At 37.9% G+C, this 21,296-nt stretch overlaps 2 protein-coding genes across 9 annotated transcripts in view; one reads left to right on the top strand and one right to left on the bottom strand.

Moving 5' to 3' along the window:
• The window catches only part of LOC116216677 (uncharacterized), a 201,823-nt gene extending 194,097 nt beyond the window's left edge, over positions 1-7,726 (bottom strand). For 2 of the 4 annotated variants that reach the window (XR_014883615.1, XR_014883616.1), the window contains exon 1: positions 6,529-7,726. The gene's annotated coding sequence lies outside the window, so the exon portion shown is untranslated. The remainder of the gene's footprint in view (positions 1-6,528) is intronic. The other 2 variants (XR_014883617.1, XM_085225144.1) reach the window with 1 other exon arrangement.
• Positions 7,727-7,913: 187 nt separating this feature from the next.
• PRKD1 (protein kinase D1) overlaps positions 7,914-21,296 on the top strand; it is a 116,274-nt gene continuing 102,891 nt past the window's right edge. For 4 of the 5 annotated variants that reach the window (XM_010711637.4, XM_019615700.3, XM_010711636.4 and 1 more), the window contains exon 1: positions 7,914-8,383. In XM_010711637.4, coding sequence (XP_010709939.2) covers positions 8,186-8,383 — 198 coding nt within the window. In that variant the 5' untranslated portion in view covers positions 7,914-8,185. Of the gene's footprint in view, positions 8,384-9,281; positions 9,408-21,296 lie in introns of those variants that run through there. The other variant, XM_085225142.1, reaches the window with a different exon arrangement.

Below are 21,296 nucleotides of genomic sequence, written 5' to 3'. Positions count from 1 at the left end.
AATGCCTGCTCTTTTCTGCATCTGGGAGGATTTTCATATTTCTATGTCTTAAAAGAAGAACGTATCAAACTCTGTAAAACTATTATTTCATCAAATTTCTACCAACAAATCAGATTTATGAAATACTTGGAATACATTTATCTGGATATTTATAAAAAACTCTCCACAAAGACACATGCTCAAGCCTGAATTGAAAGAAGCTTTTGGAGTTTTCCTCCAGCATATATATGCATTCACAGAAACACGCTCAGTCTCCTTCACAGTGGAGAGCATACCAATGCTATTTTGTGAGGTTGGGCTATATATAGGATAGAAATTCTTCACTGTGTGGTTGAGATACAGTCCTTTTGAAAGCAAAATCCCTTTTTTAGCCATACAATTCAAATAATTTAGCAGTTGCCAAATTACACATTGTGTTTTGTATTCGTTAGGCATGAAAACTAACTGTAACTTCACAAAGATTATTGAAAACTCTTATTAGGATAAATAATAAGGAAAATGTTAAGTCCTCCTCTGTGCTTTGTGCCCCAGTGTTTGCTGCAATTAGCCCTTTGAAACAAATAATATTTTATAAATAAACAATATATTATCGTGTCAGTGCCATAGAGAACTATCCACCACAGCATCAATTTTCTGAAAGTACAGCATTGTCTCGTGGTGTCTTGGATATTAGCAGTCTTATTCTTCTATTGGATCTTTTTGCTCACAAAGAGACTAGCGGAGCTATTTGCTACTTTCAATGCCTACACAATTAGAGATTGGGCTCAAAACTTGGAATATCAATATATATACATATTATATATATATATGTGTATATATATATATATATATATATATATAGTATTTAAGAAACAAAATAGTCTATAAGTGGCTAGAAAGATAGATACTTCCAATAGCTTGATACTCACAAAAAGGACAATTTTAAATCATCTCTTTTTCTTTCCTAGTTCAGGAATTAGTAGAAAATGGTTGATCAGACATTAATTAACAAATGAGAAACAAGTCTACAACTACACCTAAAAGGGATAGTTCAGAGACAAATATATTTTCATATCTTTACTACACAGACTTGGAATGTTACCTGATACTTTTATGCTGAACCTAATAATGTTGTAAAACTTTCAGAAAGTCATACACTTGTGGTTGGATGACAGCCTCGTATGAAGTCCTCCATTTTGAAATATTCCAAGGGAAAGATTAAAAAATGTTTATTTTTTTTTTTAAATTTAATTTCAACCTTCTGGTGTATTTTCAAGTCATCTTTTTTTTTTTTTTCCCCCCAACAATATAATTTATTCTTGATGATATTTAGCATGCTCAAGAGCAGAAAAATTGTAATATTCACAATCTCTTGTCTATCTGTTTCTGCCTATTATCACATTTTTATATTCTCTTATAGTGCTGGACATTATTCTAATGAAGTTATTTTAAAGACTCTCTTAGCATGCTTTATTCTGTCAAGAGCCACTAAATTTAAGTAGAATCAAACCCAGCTATTCTGTCTTCTGCTTTGTCTTATGGTTTCGTTGTTTATATAACTGAGGTTGACAAAGCTGCAGCACCATATAGAGCTTCATGCTGAGATGCTTGTCTTCTAAGGCACGGAAAAGATATACTTCTATTTTCCAGATTAAGACTAAATTGTGGTTTAAATTAGAGGTATTTTCTTTTGTTAGTTAAGGCAATTAAATCATCTTTATGTGCATAAAGTAACTGTAAATGAAAGAAAAATACAGTTCTAATTATCTGAAAACCCAACCAGCTGAAATGATGAGGTAAGGGTAAATTTTAAATTCTGAACACTTTCAGGAAAAAAAAAAAAAAAAAAAAAAAAAAAAGTTATATGCCATTGTAGAACTCCCTGCAATAAATGCCCTTTCTTCTCTTTCTTCTCCTTGCCTACAAATCTTTCATTTTCTATTTTAACCCTACTCAGGTAGGTTACTTAGTATCCTTTGCACTATTTCCTTTCTTTACCCTTCTCCACTCCCTTGTAAAATAAGAGGTTCCCCCATTGCTCTTAGCTCTCACAATTTCTTGCAGTGAAACCGAAGCAGCAGTAGTAACCAAGTCCAGTAAACAGTAAAAGATCAGTGACAGTACAGGCAAGAAATGTATTGAATTTCCTGTTTCAATGTGTAGCCTCTCTCAGCTCCTTAAATAATTACAAGTATGAAAAGTTTCACAGAATTAAGGAACAGCGTTTATCAATTGCTTTATTGCTATTGTCTCAGTAATCCCTTGCAGGTATTATCTGGGCCTGCCTATAGTCCTTGCATTCATGCAGCAATCATTAATAATTAAGGTTAACCATAGTTTAACTTATTCAAATTATATTGTGCATCAAAATAAAACCACATAAAAGTATGGTAATACTAACTGTACTGGAACTAACCATCTGACAAGCTCAATTAGCATCACTTTAAACACCAGAGCAGAAAGTCAGCAGTCATTACAGAAATTTCTAGCTTCTGGATAAATTACTAGCTCAATTTAAAAATTGCCTGTAACCTGGTATACTTTCCATACAACGAGACATTTCTTAGATCATAAATAAGATGCTGACATCCTTACTTATCATCTGCCACCCTGCATGTCCACTACTTTGACATGTTCCATAAGATTTGGTGAGAACTGCTGATGGATAGCTAGCAGCTTTTACCTCTTTTTTGGGGCTCTATCTATCTGCTCACAGAAATGGTGTGACACCCATTCCTACAGGTCAAAATCATGCATAAATCACAACACACATTTCTGGCTCTGCATGGCCAATACTCCCATTCCTGGGATCTGGATTATGTATTGAACTGCCAAAAAGCATCAATGGAAATGACATGTAGGCCTGGACAGCAGCCACACACACACACACAAAAAATAAAAAAATCAGTGTTAAGAAACCATATAACAGGTTCCTGATGTGTAACAAAACAAGGTTTGATAAACTGGTTATGCTTGTATGTATTAATAAATGAACAGTACTTCAAGAACTTTAATAAAAAATACATTTAACTGAAATACGATACAACTTGTTTTCAGTAACATACATATTTTACTAACGGAAAGAATTATAAATGTAATTTAAAAGAAAATTATCAAAATATACAAAACAGGCTAGCTCCATGTTGATTAACTATTCCCAGCTATATAGTGAACATTATATAATCATTTCTAAAGAGGAAGCAGTTCTATATGCAATCATAAAGTCTGACTATCAGACTTAGAATTTTGAGATCCAGAAATCTGTACAATTGTATTGCATTGACACTGAGGAGCCTGTTTAGAGTAACAGTGCTTTGTAAGCAACAAAAAAGTGGTCTTTGTAGAAAATACTATATTTAGAAATCATCTGGGAGGTAGCAATAAGAAATTTTTGAATAAAACATGAACTCTGCCCTCTTGTCCCAGCATTTTTCAAGTACAGTTAGATCAGTTTGGAGCATATAAAAAAAAAGGAAAAGAAAGCAACAAAAAAATATCAAACCACCTATATCAGCACACTATTTTCTCAAGCAAAAGAATCAGAGTGTATAGATGAGAGCTTTATACTGCAGTCTTCCAGATCCTATTTTGTCCTTGAGCTTTTAATGAACCATCATCTGGATGCAAGTCTGTATTTTCAATGTATGGGAACTCTGAGTCACAGCCTGAACCACTGATTGATCACCTGAGGAAAGGACTGAGACAGTTGTGGAAACACTGCTGAAGGCAATTCACATGTGTGACCCCCTCCTAGATCCCATTTAAGGGCTGACTGCCACTGGGCAAGGATCTCTTTTTGGACATCCCTGCTCTTTGGAGTCTTTCCTGTGAACCTAGATCTCTGGATACAGGTGAGCGTTCCTTCCCTGTTTGTTTCTTTTCTGATTTTCACCATGATAATCTTTCCATCTATAACACCCACTGTAACAGTCAAGAAGATGGACTGTCGAAAAAAATAGCATTGAAATGATAAATGAAAGCAGTAGGCCTACAGGGGTGTGGACCAGGAACGTGTAAAAGAAGCAAAACCAGGAAACAGAAGCACTGTAGTAGCAGAATGCAAAAATGGGAATCCCTCTCATTCAGCAACAAAAGCATCTTTGCCCACTTTAACATTTGATGTGTTGTTGCAGATTGAGGAAGTAAACTGTCAAAGATAAAAAAAAAAAAAAAAAAAAAAAAAACTGCTGTTACTTTCATGATGCCCTGAAGAACAAGCTGCCCCCCAGGCTTCTGCTTGATGGGGGCAAGCAATTGGAAGTGGCATAAGGAAAACAGGGTTTACGGGCTCATTTTCTTTTTGCACAAATGGTGTCTTCCCTCTGAGGTAGAAGATGAATGCTTATTATAAGAGAAGAAGAAAAATGGCTGTCTCTATATCTTTGAATTCATGTATGCTGTCACAGGAAAAAAGCCTGCCTGGCATTTTTGGATTCTTTTAAGTGCATAACAGAAGGCCAAAGGCCTTCCACTCTGATCTTGTGAAACAAAGAAGTTAAAACTGTACTGAGCCCCAAAGTCTTTGAGTAAAGAGTTTGAATTTGAAAGCATTCAAAAAGATTTACACTTCCTTTTCTTACTCATTCTAATAATTTTCACATTTAAAAACTTGAACGTTATTTCCCGTATCGCTTTCCTTCCAGCTTCCATAGATTGGTTTTTCATTCACCTTTCTCTGCTTTAGTCCTACTCTTTTTTTCCTTGCCATGCCTTGCCTATACTGGCTATACTGATATTTTCAAAGTATCAGTCCCAGTACTGGTACTAATAGTATCCTACTATTAGTCTAACAAAGCCAGTAATAATCATCTGATAGTAATCACCTGTGTTCTACTTTCTGGGTAAACACATCAGAATTTATTTTAGGTCAAATATATTGACCTAAACATAAGCATTATCAATGCTCAATATCTACTCTCTATTTTTGAGGCATATCCTGCATTATTTTTTGCTAGGTGCTTGAGCTTAGATTTTTAAAAATTGTAAAAATTAAAACACACGCACTGAATAATTGTGTTAAAGAGCAGAAAGATACATGAATAATTCACTGGTCAAAAAGGGACAGTCACATAAAAGGTAGAGAAAAATGAAGGACAAGATGATTCTTATTCCCAGTGGATAGAACGGAATTCTATCTATACAATGTTGGATGCTGAAAGGAGAATGTTTCAGAAAGGGATATAAGTGGAGGGTCAAGTGTACAGCCTGAGAGTATATGAAAATCACAATCCTCCCTTCTTACCATAATTATTCAGAATAATTAGAAGTAACATTACAACAGCTTGTAATTAACTCTATAAGCAATACAATGCACATGTGCAGGAAAAGCAGTCCTTTCTAAAGAACTGCTGGAATCTTGTCCAGCTATCCTACAAACACGTATGGTTCCGTACCTTGGGGACAGCTGGGAAAAGTTCTCATAATTTGATTTTACAGTGACAATCCTCTGCTGACTGCTCTTTCCCTGTAAATAGCTAGATGCATAGACACTGTAGCCATGTGAGGCAAACTCTTTTTTCCCCTTAAGTTAATGTCCGGCTTAGTCAGTTGGTACACTTGTAGTGAAATCTAAACACCCGGAGTTTTTTCCAAATTGCCAGTATAGACGAGCTCAGCCTGGCACGCACACCACATCAGGTAACAGGGAAGAGCACAGAATGTTGTGGGAGGTCTTTCCCCCTCCCTGGCATCAGTGCAGTAATTATCCCATTTGGAAGGCTCACAAAATAAACGACATTTCAGCCAATACAGTGGGCGGGTCTGTACTCAGGATCATATCATATGATTTCACTAAATCCTTTTATAAATAGTATTTGAATATGACTAGCTGACAGCACTGGAAGAGTTCTGTCCTCACCTACTCTGATTACAAAGGTGTATTCTGCAGGGCAGATATGCTGATCAAGCAAGATAGAAACCTAGAACTTTTAAAAACCACTACAGTCTTTCCTTTTGAAGAAAACATTACAACCATGTCTGCACAGGGCATAAGGATCTGTGTGCAATGACCTAAGAGACATTGCTAGATTTCCAGAGATAACAAAGACATGGATGGATAATTCTCAGCATTGCTAGTGTGTATTAATTTTCTGATACAAACTACAATACTGTTGCCTTTCCCACTATGGCTGCTGTTAAGCATTTCTCAGTTATTTTGAGATGCAGAAGAGCTATAATACTGCACAGTAGCTGAGTACATGCACAGCTTTCATTTTTTTCCACTCTTTCCCTTGAAAGCCAATGACATTGTGTGACTCATGTTGTGAAAAGCTTAGTTAGGTGATCCTAAAATTAAACACAACAAGGTCAGGAGAAAGGAGGACAACTCAACACCTCTACTGCCATCAGAGCACATCTGTTTTTGCCACAGTGAAATGCAAGGAAGAAGCACTCTGATAGCAGCTGATGACACTTATGATACTTTACCACATTCAAAGATCACCTGTACGATGAACTGCAGGAAATTCTAATATGCTGCTTTCAACAGTGGATAAGTGTATATGCTCTAAAAAAGCTTATACACACTACCTGATATGACTCTGGCCTTACCTTTGCATTTGAACTTCTGAGAGTCCTTCAGAGATGGTATTTTGACCTCATATGTTCTTCCTTTTGTGGGTGTGCATACAGACCTCATGCTCTTCCTGTGCTGATTCCTGTATAGGACAGTTGGCTGGATCACAGGATTGTGAGAAGCTTGTAGCATTTGTCCTCAGTAGGCTTTGACATGGGAGTGAAAGTGTACATACTCCAAAACAAATGTCTGGAAACTGTTAGGAAACAGCCCATGGTAACAGTAACTTGCACCAGTTGGGGTACAATGCTGTGCCACAACTGACCTGTTTCTACAGAAATGCTGCTTGCAATGACAGCAGTAAGTATGGTTTACAACAGTAAAAGCAACAGATGTGGTTGAAGATGATTATTATTCCTAACGTGATAAGAAAGTCACCAGGGGGAACTAAGAATCATTTTAATCTACAGTGCTGTTGATTTCATTAGTTTGGTCTTCTGTAGAAGATACAGATGTGAAAAATGCAACAACATTAGTCAGAAAACTTGCTTAATAAATGGATTCAAAAATAGTGACAGCAAGGTGCTGCGTGTGTGTGCAAAGCTCAGCTGGGAAGTAATTTGACCACAGTAAAAATATGTCCTTAAAAATCAGCTCCTCAAAACGAAATAGTACTGCAGCTGTATGTTTGATCAGAAAATCAGTTTGTAAAGAAACAAGTGGTAAATTCTGTCAACCTCAATCACCTCCTCACATTCACTCGGTGTTGCCATCTTCACGGGTGCAGTAGAGCTGCTTTAAGTATCTCTGCTACCTAAAATATTTACAATTCATGTCCCTGCTGACTTAACAGATTTCCAAGTGGAGATTACATTGTTTTTTAAGCTTAAATGTTGCCTGCCATCGGTGCTATTTCTATAGACGTGTGGGACTTGCACTGATCCTGAAACTCAGGAGGAATAGCTAGTCCTGGGCTGAGGCGGCCGGGAGCTCCTCAGCACCAACCGCAGCTGTTAACGTGGCTACGGAGCAGGCTGTCCCTCGTTCCTCCTGCCCTGCACTGAGAACTCTCCCCGTGCTGCCTCCAAACCGGAGGTTCCTCGGGCTCTACCTCCTCCTGCGGCCAGGAAAGGCGTTCCGCAGGAGGCACGAAGGCTGCTTAGACGGTTTTATCCAGCGGAGGCGGGCGGGGAAGGGGATGCTCTTCCCTCCTCAGCCCAGGTATCCACGGGTCCCCGGCACACGTCACGAGAACGCCCCAGTGGCCGCGAAGTCGAGCTCAGTCCTGGCGTGGCCGCGAAGTCGAACTCAGTCCTGGCCGCGGCCGCCGTGTGGTAGAGAAACGGCGCGGCGCAGCACGGCCCAGCTGGGGCGCGGCCCGTCCCGCCCCCGCGCCGCGCACAGCGCCAACAGCTGGAGCGGCGGCACCACCTCGGCGGCGCCGGGCCCTTCTCCCTCCTCGCGCCTCTCCTCTCTCGCCGCCTTTTCCTGTCTGCATCCTCTCCGGTCCTCCGCCCCTCTTTCACCCCCCTCCCTCGCCATTTTCACCCGGGAGCAACTCGACTGGGACTTCCCTGAAACTTCGCACAGAAACTCGCCCGGCGCCTCCGTGGCGGCCGCGAACTTTTCACCGCGGCGTCCGCGTCTCTGCCTCCTTTCCCGACCCCGCGGCGCCCCGGCAGGCTGGTCCCGATGAGCACTCCGCCGCTGCTCCGCCCGCCTAGCCCGCTGCCGCCGCCCGGGGCTGCTGCTGCTGCTGCTGGCGGCGGCGTCGCTTTCCACCTCCAGATAGGGCTGAGCCGGGAGCCCGTGCTGTTGCTACAAGACTCTTCAGGGGACTTCAGCCTGGCCCACGTCCGGGAGATGGCTTGTTCCATCGTCGACCAGAAGGTGAGGAGCCGTGCCCTCCCCCCCCTCATCCCGCCATCCCACGGCCGCTGTGGCGGCGAACTTTTCTGTCCCGGCCTGTTGGCGGCTTTGCCCGATGCTAGAGCACCGAGTGCAACTTTCCGGCCCTTCTCCTCCTCCTCCTCCGCCGCTCGACCTGGCTCCTTCCCTTCCTCGGCTCCGCTCCCCGGGTTCCCCGGCTGCGGGCGGGATGCTCGTCCGCCGCCTCTGCTCCGTTTGTTGGCCAGCGCTCGCTGCGCGAACTGCCGCGTAGGAACCGGCCTCCTGGTGCTGCGAGGGGGAGGGGGGAGGGGGTGAAACCTGTCATCACGGCGCCCGGGGCAGCTCTTGTCCCAGCCTCGGCCGGGAGAGGTAGAAACTTTCCACTGGAAAGGCAAAAAAAAAAAAAAAAAAAAAAGGCAAAAAAAAAAAAAAAAAAAAAGCAAACATCAACAAGGAAAGACCAGCATTCACAGCGGCGCAGCGCCCGCTCGATACCCGGGCAGGGCAGCCCGGCTCCCGCGTCCCGCCGCCGCCTAAGGCGGGGCCGGGGGCGCCGCTCGGGCCGGTGACGCGCGGCGGGGCTCGGGCAGCGCCCCAGCACTGCTCCTCCGGCGGCCGGGTGGTGGTCTCCGATTGGGCTGGCGCCGAGGGCTAGCCCAGAGCTGGCAGGTGGCCCTGGCGCGGGAAGAGGCGGAGACTTAGAGGAGCAGCCGGGCTCGGCCTGGCTGCAGGTAGCAGCGCGAAGCAGAATGCCGTCGGGCAGGGGGCTGTAGGAGTCGCGGAGCGCTCGGAGTTCCGCTCCGCCAGCGTCTGCGTGCCCCATCTGCTGCCTGGCGCCGTTTCCTATTCTAAGTTGTATAAAATGTTGCACTGTCCCAGTGCTTCTTGAGTGAAGGACCAGAGTAACTGTATCATGATGATTGCAAGACATTACAACAACAAACTCAGCCAACCAGAACTCAGACATCGGGGATTGTTACAACGCAAAAAGTTGTGATTTTTTTTTTTCCTTGTTTTTACTGAGGTAAAATATTTTCTAGCAGCATGCTTTTTTATTTATTTATTTATTTATTTATTTTTTAAGTCACGGTTGTGCTCCGTTTGTGTTTGTAAAAGCCTGTCCTCTGAACTTTGCTGAAAGCGGAATTTCCCTTTTTTTTGAAGAGCACCTAATAACGTTTTGAAAGAAGTGTTAAACACACAGCTTCACTTCTAAATTCTGTTTCTTCTGTATCTTAAGAAGTGGCTGGTGACCTACACTGCTAAACCAAACTGAAGAAAGACACAGCTGTTTTTTAACGTTGCCGTATTGGTTATCAGGCTGAAATTTGTTGCTTGGTCACGGAGGTCAGACACAGCTTAACCAAATGCATAGTGCTTTGCCATTCACATTACTGTGCTTGCAGGAATGGAAACATGCATTGTTAATGTATTTGTGCTTGAGGAAAGCACTAATTTCAGGGCATTATAATTAGATCTAGTGTAATCTTTCATACTTCCTAACAATTTCCTAACTTCCTAACAATGCAGTATTGTCTAAAGAAAGCCAAATGCTTTGGCTTTTCCTCCCAGAGTCAGGCTGAAGTCAGAACTGACATAACAATGTCAAACACTTTAATTTGTTGGACAGTACAAAAGAGAAAAGCGTTTACCAACTTTTCTTCACAACAATCCCAAGTGAGGAACTTTCTTAGTACAGTTTCTCATTGCCCTAGTTCCTGCTTTCCCAAGGCTGGCAAGAAGAATGTGGATAAAAGAAAGTGATAATGAGGAGGTAGAGAGGTTTTTCATTTGTTTGTTTGGTGCTTTTTTTGTTGTTGTTGTTTTACTCCTTGGATGTGGTGGCCTGCAGTTCCTGCTCTTTGCATGTTAACTTGTATGCTATTTTTGTTTTAAATCTGCAAGCATGTCTGTTGACATGAGTTCTGCCACTCACTGTTTCAGTGTTATAGGGGGACTGTTTGCATGTGCAAAGTTACTCTGCATCCTGGCAGAAAATTGTTTAAAAAATGGCCTGGAATCAGATAGCTCTGCGGTAACACCTCCTGTGTGCCAGAGATTGATGATATTTTCTCTCCCTGAAGTGATCTAAAGTGCTACTTACTCATAACGTAATGTGAAAGATCCATTTGTTCACTGTCATTGTGGAGGAGATGATACTGTAACAAATATTTTAATGAAATAGCATGCTATTTCCAAGGTTCCTTGGGTCTGTATAGGAGGTGGGCGGTGTCTGCAATGTGACTGTTGTCCTAAGGCCACAGTTTGGTCTGGACTGTATAAGCAGTATATCAGGATGAAAATTGTGATTTTTTTTTTTTTTTTTTTTTTTTTCTTCAGCTTTCCTGTTAGGTCGTTAATATCAACTCTGTCTATGTGGTGATACTGTTAAATATTTAAATGTGCAACTTTATTTGTAGGATTGTGGCAGCTTCTCCTCAGTATCAGTGTCAGATGATCTGTTTACAGGGAGTCTCTCCCATGCTGATGTGGGTATACCTGAGTGAAGACATTTATGGCCTTTACCCTGCACAGATTTATTGGCTGAACTTAGTGCACAGTGCACAGAACTGAGATTAAGAGGAACTGGGGTTCTCAGAGTGTGCAGCATGGAGCATATGTAGTCCTGAGTAGGGTATGAATATTGAGGGTGTGTGTATGTATATCTGTACATGTGTATCTGTCTTTGTGTGTACTTACGTATCTTTGTAAATGTGAAACCACAGTATTTAGTATATAAAACCACAAACAAGATATAACTAATATACATATGTATGTACAAATATAAAAGTTTTCCTCTGTATAAAAGTTTATATATAAACATGAATTTGCATATACTTACACCAGAGGACTTTAAATGGCACCTGAAGTGCAAACATTAGGTTTTCTACTTTTGTTAGAGTGTATAATTACATAATTGATCTAATATCTATGATGTAAAAAATGACATGAGCAAAGAGTGTTTTTTGTTGGTTTTTTTTTTTTTTTCCCCATCATCCATGAGAGGGATTCCTTCAGGAATATCATGCCAATATAGTTGTAAATAAATTTTCATAACAAATCTGAAGATGAAATGGTTTGTGCTAGTTTAAGACATAACAGAATTAAATGTGTTTGAGGTTAAGAGCTATGCTGAAGATGACTACATTTGGTTCCTCTGAGTCTATTTGCTTGTCTTTCCTAGAACCAGTGGTGCTGAGATGTGCTTACGTGGGATCTTCAACTGAATGGGAATTTTAGCATTTAAATTATGTGGTTGACAAGGAATGAGAATAAACTGAAAAATATGTATCACATTTGGCTTTTAGGCTGATCCCCTCAAGAGATCAGCAGGAGAGTATTGTAAAATATAATCTTTGTTTTCTGAAGATAAATAGTTTGAATTATTGCCCTTTTTGAGTTAGAAGTTTACAATAGGACCACTTATCTGGGGAACAAGTATAATGTAGAGCATTCTAAGTAGAAACACAGCATATGTGTAGTTGTATGAAGTGGTTGTGTTACCAAAGACTTTTTTTGTTTTAACTGTTATTATAAAAACTAATTTGCCTTTTGCTTGAAATTCTTACAGTATTAGTACAAAGGAGGAAGTTCTATTTTCTGTTTGCTCAAGTTCTTTGCCACCTTTATTACCTCATATACAATGTGTTGAGTTACTTATTGGCATTGCCAAGTTTTGAAAACTTTGATGTAAATATATGGTAGAAAATTATTTGGTTTAAGAATATAGTTCTATAAAACAGCCCTTAGACTTACTGCTAAGATGAGATTTGGGCCTGATCTTTGGCCATATCTTTGTTATATGAAGACAGAGGAGTAAACATGGACCCTGTGCCATCTTTTCTTGAGATCCATATGGCTAATAGTCTGTGGACTGCAGTGAGATAACCTTTGTAAGCTTGAGGCAGCTTGCATGTGGACACAGCTAGTCCTGCATAAGCATTATGCTTGTGTGCATTTTTTAGTTTCTCATTAAAGAAAAGTAGAAGAAACAAAATTTGGTCTGCATTGTCTCTGTGTGTTTCAGACTGATTTATAAAAGTAGTTGTGTAAATAGTTCCCTGGTGTGGTTAATTCTGAAACTTCACAATTAAAACAAACAAACAAAAGCCCCCCTATCCCAGTAATAATAAAACAGAAAATGGGCCATCTCAGGAATGAGGAAGGACAAAAATAAAATTATAGTTCAAGTAGTGTATAACAAGCGAAGTATCGTACTCAGATTTATCTTCCTGTAAGATATTCAGCGGTAAAAGTAGGAGAGTTGCCACAAATCAAAGTGAGAGCTCTTTAAAAGTATTTGTCCTTTATTTGTCCTCAGGAGTTGATCCAAGCACATTTAGGAGCAGGAATGCTGTTTGTGTGCCTGGTCATCCTTGATAAGGGAAATTCAACTTAAATAAATAAAACAAAAAGACAAAACTTAGGGTTGTTTTTTCTCCTTTCAGGCCTGAATGTCTAGACCTGTGGGCTTAGTGAAGAAAGGAGTTTTTCTAAAGGTTGATTTGAAATTTGAAAATATGCTTAACTTTTTTCTGCAAAGGTTTTAAGCAACCATGGGAAACATACAGATTTTGTTTATATGGATGAATTTGATTGTTTGCTTGTTTCCCCTTAAAATCTAAAAACCTGTGCAAAATAAACAAGAGCCTGTTAGTAAGAAAATTATTTCCTTTGGAGTGGGATGAGGACTCAGTAAATAGTATAGGAAGATTTTCTCCAGATAGACAGATAAACAGTGAAGGTTGTGAGGTTTTCCCTGTGCTCTAGCCAAAACTCTTAAATGATCAATTCGACATGAAGATATAGACATTTCATATACTTACTATGTATTTGTCCTTAATCACATCCTTCTTCTGTTTTGGAAAAGTACAAATGTGTGTCTATCTGTTAAAGCTACATTCCCTAGGAGTCTTTACCTGGTGTACCCCATAACAAAATGCTTGACTTCTTGTGAATTCTCTGAACTGAACGCTTCCTTCTGCCTGTGGTGTGAAAGCAGAAAGTTGTTGTATTTCATTTTAGGAATACAAGGTGCCTGGTCGTTATGCATGTAAATATATTTCAAAATGAAAGTACATTTCTACTCTCACTCTTACAAACTCAAGAGACTTTTGATGTTTGCTGTTCAGTCTTTTATTGACTTTATGTTTGTTATTCTCCACCCTGGAAACTCTAAGTCAGTGTGCACAACGTTGGTTTGTAGATTAGTTCAAGTTACCTTTGGAGAATGTGTGAGAATATGCCAGGAAAAGGATAAATGTTGAAAGGGAGTCAGTCTGAATTTGTTTAAAGAAACTGGGGTTTTTCAAAGAAATGCTGACTTTGTTTTCTATCGTGTCTGTGATTCGGATGAGGAAAGTTGGTGCAATACCACTGACTGGTCTAGAGCATTTGAGAAATTCCTTGCTAAAGATTAAAGGCCATCAAATGAGTTATCATAGAATAAGAAGTAAGATGGAGCTTTGGATATAAGACTGGCTCATAATCAAAGCAGCTGATGTTTTAATTTTTAAAGGAATTATGAAAGGAGCCTTGTGTTGCTGTTGTGAGACATATAATTTCCATAATGATTTTGAAAACGATGAGATGAATAAGCAGATGAGTTGCTTCTCTTACTGTTGGTGAGATTAAGCTCAATTGTTACTGCTAGAGCTAAACAGAACTTGAAGGGTGCATACTGTTACTTTTTGTTTCTTTTTGTTACTTTTTTGTTTTTAATCAAAATAGTTTCATATAAAAACAAAACAAAGTTCTGCCAAATGTGCATTAGCTGATTTGTTTTTTTGTTTTAATGACTCTATGGTAGGGATTAATTTAAAGACATGGAATTTTTTAATATAGGACTATGTGAAATCAAAAATCACAGTTAATAAGACAAAGTTGAGCACAGAGAGACAAGGAGTTGTTTATCTCAAGAAATCTGTGATAAGTAGATGTGTTATCTGTAGTTTCTAAAGTTACTTTTATCCATATTCTAGGCCATCCTTAACTTCTTAACTTTGCTCTCTGCCTGACATCTGGCAAGTTTGTTGACATTATGTAATGTGACTGGAGTTATATAGGTGCAATTAAGTATATAAATTAGAACTCTCTCCCAAGTGTTTATTATGTTTCTGCCTCTGTACGGAAGCGTGTGTCATAGCTTGGTCTATTCTCTAGAGGTAACAAATTAAACCTCATCATACTGGCTGTATACAGGATTTAATGGTAGCATTTGTCTTGTTCAGCTCTTGCTGCTAGGAGCTGGGCTTCTCCTTCAGATTGTCTTTGGGTGCTGCTATGTGCTTATCAGATAATATAAACTTGTCCTTTTTGGATGGACCTGAAATCTGCCTTACGATACATTCCAGTAAAATGTTGGTTTTGTTTTTCAACGTCATGCTTGAATGTCTCATGCATCTAATAGATGTTCTGCTATAGAAGCTACCTCATTTTGTTATCATGTCTCATTTGCTCTAAAAGAATGTGGGCTATATGAGAATAAAAAGAACTTTCCTTTTCTATGGAAAGCCTTTCACCTCGTCTTTGGGTGTGATTTGCCTTTCCGTAAGTTCATTGTACTTTACTGCTTTGTGCGAGGAAACTTTGGATGCAGAGCTTCCTCATGTTTGATGATGGTCCCCAGAATCAGCACAGATGCCCCGTGTGTCAGTTCTCTGCCTGGACGTTGCCTCTGTTTACATTCTTCTGGCTTCTGTAGTCCCTGTGAATGTGCAGGATTTTGGAAACTAAAATAAATTTCATTTTGCAGGCTTTCAACTGTCTACTTCCTAGTACAAGACTTTCAGTACTGCTAAGGGCTCTCTTCCTTTTTAGGTCTTTCCTTTTAAATATACAACAATCTAAAATTATAACAGACTTGATGCAGCTCAAAAAGACTGTGTAAGATTGTAGTAACTTGTGTCATTCTTTAAACTTCTTAAATTTAAAACTTGAAGTATATACTTCAAACCAGCTATTTCATGAAGCACATTATTGCTTTTAAATCTTCCTTTCTTTTATCTGCTGGAACAAAATGCAAAGGTTAGAAAGGTAGTGTGGTGTATTACATGATAATGATAATCCAGAAGTAATAAATATCTTACGGTGATATATACATACACAAAGATAGTCTTTTTTTTTTTTTTTTTTTTTTTGTATTTGTGTGTGCATATTTATATATTTACGTTCTCTTCTTCCGTGCATTTGTGGCTTCTTATTGCTTGTTCCCTGTAATTCTGTTTTCTTTTTTGGCTGAGGAAAAGATGGTCAAGATGTAAGCTTCCGCACAATGATAGAATGGTATTGTGATAAAGTCTCGTAGAGCTTGATAGCCATTGTTTGCTCCCTATGCTTATGCTGCAGTCAGGATCAGCTCAGGAACTGCAATGATATTAAAGCTAGGGAATAGTACATTATTTTGATTAGTATCTTTTTTTTTTCTTTCTTTCTTTCTTTCTTTTTTTTTAATTTTTGAAGTAAGAAATGTGAACATATGAAATCTAATCTAGTTCCTGGCTGTTCCTAAGGTGTTTATAGGCTTTTATTTGTGATTGGCATAAAAATATTTTTCCAGTGCACCTTTAAGCACAAGGGACATGAATTGAAAGTACAAACCATGACCAAAGACTAAGTATAAACTTTTATTTTGTGTATTTTAAGGGAATCATATCTGAACATGTTCTATGCAGTCTGAAACCAAGTTCTATTTCTCTTCAAGTTTATACAAAAAAAGAAAACAAAACAAAAATAATAAAAAAAAAAACAAAAAAAACCCTTGAGATTTATTTTATCTTTTTTTATTAATTTTTTTTTTAATGTTAGAACGGGGAGTTTTTAGCATCTTGTCAGCTGCAAAAATGCAGAGAAGACAGCAGCTACTGGGAGCAATGTTTTGGCTCTAAGACAATTTCTCTATAAGTTACTTGTCTTAAATACAGCACTTCCGGTGATTGTATATAAAGGGTAATTTGTGATTTAAACTTCTTAAATGGTGGTTTTGATTGGTGGGATGGAAGCTCATCAGGATGAAGGAAATCCCACTGGTAAGGAGAACAGCATGGGTTGTTGACATTGTTTCCAGTCTGGTAAAATCAAACAATCTGGAAAATAAATATTTGTACTCTACACCTAGAAACATATGTCTAGTCTGCCATTAACCTGTGTTTATATTCATGGTTTTTGTTTTCATGCCATCTTAACTTGACCCAGAGAATGGCACAGATTCAGATCTATAAACTAGTGCCAGTATTGTGACTTTCAGTTTTTAATCTGGTTAATTGATCATTGCGTGTACACCTCCTCTTCTTCTTCTATTTGATTTTTATTTGGAAGCTATCACAGTATCTAGTGGCCTCTGCATGTTCTTGATGGAAGATATGTAAACCCTATAAGGGTAGTTACAAAGGTAATAGAGCTGAACTCTTCTACGTGTTGTAAGTAGTCCTGCTGTGAGAAGTCAGGCTTGGTGACTCCTGAGGTTTTTGATGTTTCTGTGGTTTGGAGAATGTGTCATTCACCACTATCAATAATTAAACTTGCATTTAAATTAAAGCAGTAGCATTCCCTTGCCACAGCTTAAGATACAGCTAACTTTATTCAGGAGTTGACATGGTTGTATATGGCTTTTATCAGGCTACGTTTTTCCTTCATGCTTTGTGTTACATCTGTAATCTCTTGCTTGTCTGTGATTAGAGTATTCAAAAATTGAAAACATAAATCCTGATAGTAGTATGCTCGTAAAAGGCAGTAGCAGATAAACAGATCTTTGAGAACACAGCTATTAAGGAGATATATTGAAGAAATCATCATAATGCTTTGTATGAGATCTCCTAATGCATTTAAAAAGGAAAGCATAGAGTAAAATGAGAAGTTGTGGCTGATAATTAAATATACCTGCAAAAGAGGAGGTAGAAAACAGCTGGAAAAAGTTATTTGTAATAGTCATTTTAAATCTTTATGCTTTTTTGTGTGTAGATTTGTTGCAGATACCTAATATCTGCTAAGTACCCTGTGATACTATAGAACCTTATTATACGCCATACTGTACACAGGTAAGAAGTCCCTGCCTCCAGTGCTGTGCAGTCAAGGTGTACTGGACAGCTGATTAAAACGCCACAACTTAGGCTGCATGGAATGATATCTGAACATTTAAAGCAGCAGTTTATCAACAGTGTCTTTTGAAGATGGCCCTATAAGAAATTTATCCTAGGTTGTAAGCAAAACCACAGAATTTCTCCACAGCAAAAGTGGCTGGTAAAATATCAGCCTCTTAATAATGAAATGAATACCTTAAATCCTATGGACTAGAAACAAAAACAACGACAAAGGTACTGTTATGTAAAGAAGAACCTTTCCTGGATTATCTATCCTTATGGAGATGCATAGGGTTTGTCCATGTGAAGATGAAAAGAAGGAATGATGTGATGAAACCCATCTGCTGCTAAGGTTGTTTTAAGTAGAGCAGTGTGTGATTTGTCAAGGAAGGAAAAGAATATACTACTTGAGAAGTGAGCAGACAGAGAACGTGCTTGATTTATCTGTCTTCACAGGGATAACATGTGTGTTAGAGATGTTCTACTGGAAAAAAATGCTCATTTTGCACTGCACCTTCCTATTAGGTCTTGGAAGGGAAAGCCAAGCTGAGGTTACTGAGTGTTTGTTGTGTTACTTCTTGTTTTTCTTCCCTTTTCCATCTTTGTTTGTAATTCCTATGCTTCTTAACAGGCTCTTAACAAATAATCACACTATGTAATTTAGGCATCTGAAGTTAATACCATGGACTGATAGATAGCTGTTGAATAAAGTAGGGGCATGCAATCTAAGCTAAAATTAATTGTTGGTTGCTTAACATGTCTGAAAAAATGCTACATGTTCACAGATTTCACATAGACATGTCCAGTTATATGTTTAAATGTAAGAATACTAATGTTAGGGTAATATTCAGAGAACTGTGGAATTCACTTTTCTTTTTTGTGAATCACACTATTTCATTTAATATGTTATTTTACTCAGAATTAAGCATTTTTCGTTGTTGTAAATAAAAGCTGTCATAGTGAGTTTGACAAGTTAAATTTTTTTATATAACCTAGATTAGAGAACAAGGATGAAAACTCCTTTAAGACTTAAGTGTGAAACAAAAATTTCTAAACTTCTAAAGCTATTGAAAATCATGTCTGATTGTCCAAAGGTGGCCTGAGGGAGGAAAAAAAAAAAACAAAACAAAACCAAAAACTTGATGGATTCAGCTTTAAAAGTGCAAGTGCCAGTTTCCATATTTGAGAGGTAAATAATGTATATATGATAACTTGCTAGAAAGTATCTGGAGATGCCTCTGTAAAAGAACTGAAAGAGAATAGACCATTATGGATCTCCCTAAAAAAAACTGTGTGTATCTCATTCATTGTTGATGAGTGAAGCTCCTTTGTGAAGCTTCTTTTTTTCTTTAATTTAAAAGCACTTTTGTGCTGTTAAGAATTATTATTATTTTTTTTAATATTAATGTTATTGGTTTTTTTTTATTTTGTAGTACAAGGAGATAGTATTAAATGTGGAGGTGGGTAGCCCTGACTGTGGCGGGGGTTTGAAGCTTCATGATCCTTGAGGTCCCTTCCAAGCTGGGCCATTCTGTGAGCTTCTGGAAACAACAAAAATCTTTATGTAGTGAGAGAGGTTTTGCAGAAGGCAAGTCAGACCTAAGCTTCCATCTTTTGAATAGGAGAGCCTAAAAGTCTGTCAGTAGTGTGAAAGTCCAAATGTGTTCCAATTAAAAATGAACACTGTATGTAACTGTGTTGATGTCATGATTATATGAGTACAGACACTCACCAGGACAAGATATCAAAAGAAAAAAAAAAAGAGATTGAACTTCATGATAACTACAAACACTATAACTAATATAGAGTATTAGACTTTTTTTTTTTTCCAAAAAAGTTATTTGATTGCAAAATTGGCTTTCAGATCTTCATGAATTAAATGATCAACAAGTTCTACAAAAACTTGAAAATACACAAAGCTTAAATTAGAAGAGTCTCTGTGTGCTTTTATTATTTTTCTGGGAGCACAGGAATTGCTTGTGTGTGTAAATGTAGCATTATAAGAACACAACATCTTGTCTTTATTCAAGTTGCAAACATAAGCACTAGATTAACTTTTTAAAATCTGCATCTTCAGTGTATTGAAATTTATTTCCGAGCTGACTTTAAAGACATTCATGTTAAGCGTAATAATAAGTAATGAATTGTGGAATGGTATGATCATTTCTCTGATTCCTGCTGGCCATACTGTTGAGCAAGTCACCTTATTCCCTAATATATTAGTTTCCCTTTCTGAATGGCATATTGATAGTGAGGAAGACTGTATGAATAAAGCAAGATTTTGATTGCGACTCATTTTAATGAAATTGTTAACTCCTGTTTTTTGATGAATCTTTGAATTTACATTACAAATATGTGTGTATACAACTGGTATTGTTGATGAATATTTATGTAATAAATCCTTATAATGTTTCTGAAATGATATGTGACTATTTAGATACTTGCTAGTTGAAAATATCTATACAGTAAATAAGAGAGGACGTACAGTTATCATAGTTATTGGAAAGATATTATAAGCTCTTAATGTTGTGGTTGACCCAGCTCTTTGGTTCTCTAATGTAGAGCGTTTTCATTGATCTGAATTCAGTATTGACCCTGCTCTGAGCAGTAGTTTGGATGAGGTGACCTCTCAAGGTCTTTTTTTAACTTCAATGATTCTGCAGTTACACAAGGTAAAAACTGAAAACAGCTGCTTCTATTATTCAGGAAAACTTACATTTTCTGCTTATTGATAATTCACTCATCTTTTGTGATTTTATAGAGGGTTACAAAAAGGACCACAACTTGTGGATTTATATCAGAGTCTGTTTTATCTATTTTTTTAAATTAAACTTCCATTAAGTTGAAAATAGTGGGAGTCTGCCTTATGTGCTGCTTTATTATATCATTCTTTCTCCTTTTGAAGGAAACGGTTATTTTTCCATTTATTTTTGCCTATTACATTGAAATGCATAGATTCTTTTATAATTTATCTTTTAATTCTTAAGGAAAAAATTTAGAAATCAAATTATTATGTAAGTTATTTCTTTCTATCTTCTTGGTTGTGTTTTAATACAAAGATCCATAAAATAGGCAAAAAGTTAAATGAAAGTGTAATCTTCTTGTATTTGTAACGTAATTTCATTCCCTTAGTTTACTATTGTATTCTGTACTAGTTACAATTTTTCTTGGTATTTAAAAATTTAAAAGCAAAAATTACTCTGTTCAGTAAGTGAGAGCTTCTTTTTAACTGTATGTGCTATACATAACGTAAATTTGGATGATCTTTTCACCTGAGTAAAGAACAATTGAGTTTCTCATTATTTCATGTAAAAATGATAAGAATAATTGCTGAGTGTGTTGATGTTTGGGTGCTCAGAACACTTGGTTTCTCTTTTGAAGGGAGCATTAATTAATTAATTAATAGCACTTAAGTATGCATTTAACTTTTCTCATATCAGCAATCTGATCCAGTGTAGGGCTGCTCTGAAAGGTCAGTTAGGGAATAGGAACAAATGACAGACAGGCAGAGTGAACACTTGGAAGAAACTGAGTCTTGGATTTTTGTCCCTAAGACTTTACATGTTTGTTCTTCTGTCATCTGAAATAATTATTTTTCTGTTGAATGTATTTGTGTTGCATTTGATGGAAGACTAGAAATACCAAAGAACATCAACGTTCTTACATTTTCCAGAGACCGACATTTGGATAGTGTAAGGAGCCAAGTAACCTGACTGAAGGTAGGCTGCCTGTGAGCTTATGCTTTGTTACATCTCAGAGAATTCTCACAGGAGAAAGACATTTCAATTAGTGTAGATACATAAATTATAGCTGCAGAACAATAGAGTACTCCTACC

This window comes from Meleagris gallopavo, chromosome 5, assembly GCF_905368555.1.
Source record: "Meleagris gallopavo chromosome 5, MGAL_WU_HG_1.1, whole genome shotgun sequence".
NCBI lineage: Eukaryota > Metazoa > Chordata > Aves > Galliformes > Phasianidae > Meleagris > Meleagris gallopavo.
Note: the sequence above shows the minus strand (reverse complement) of the source record. Positions and strands in the feature narration are given on the sequence as shown.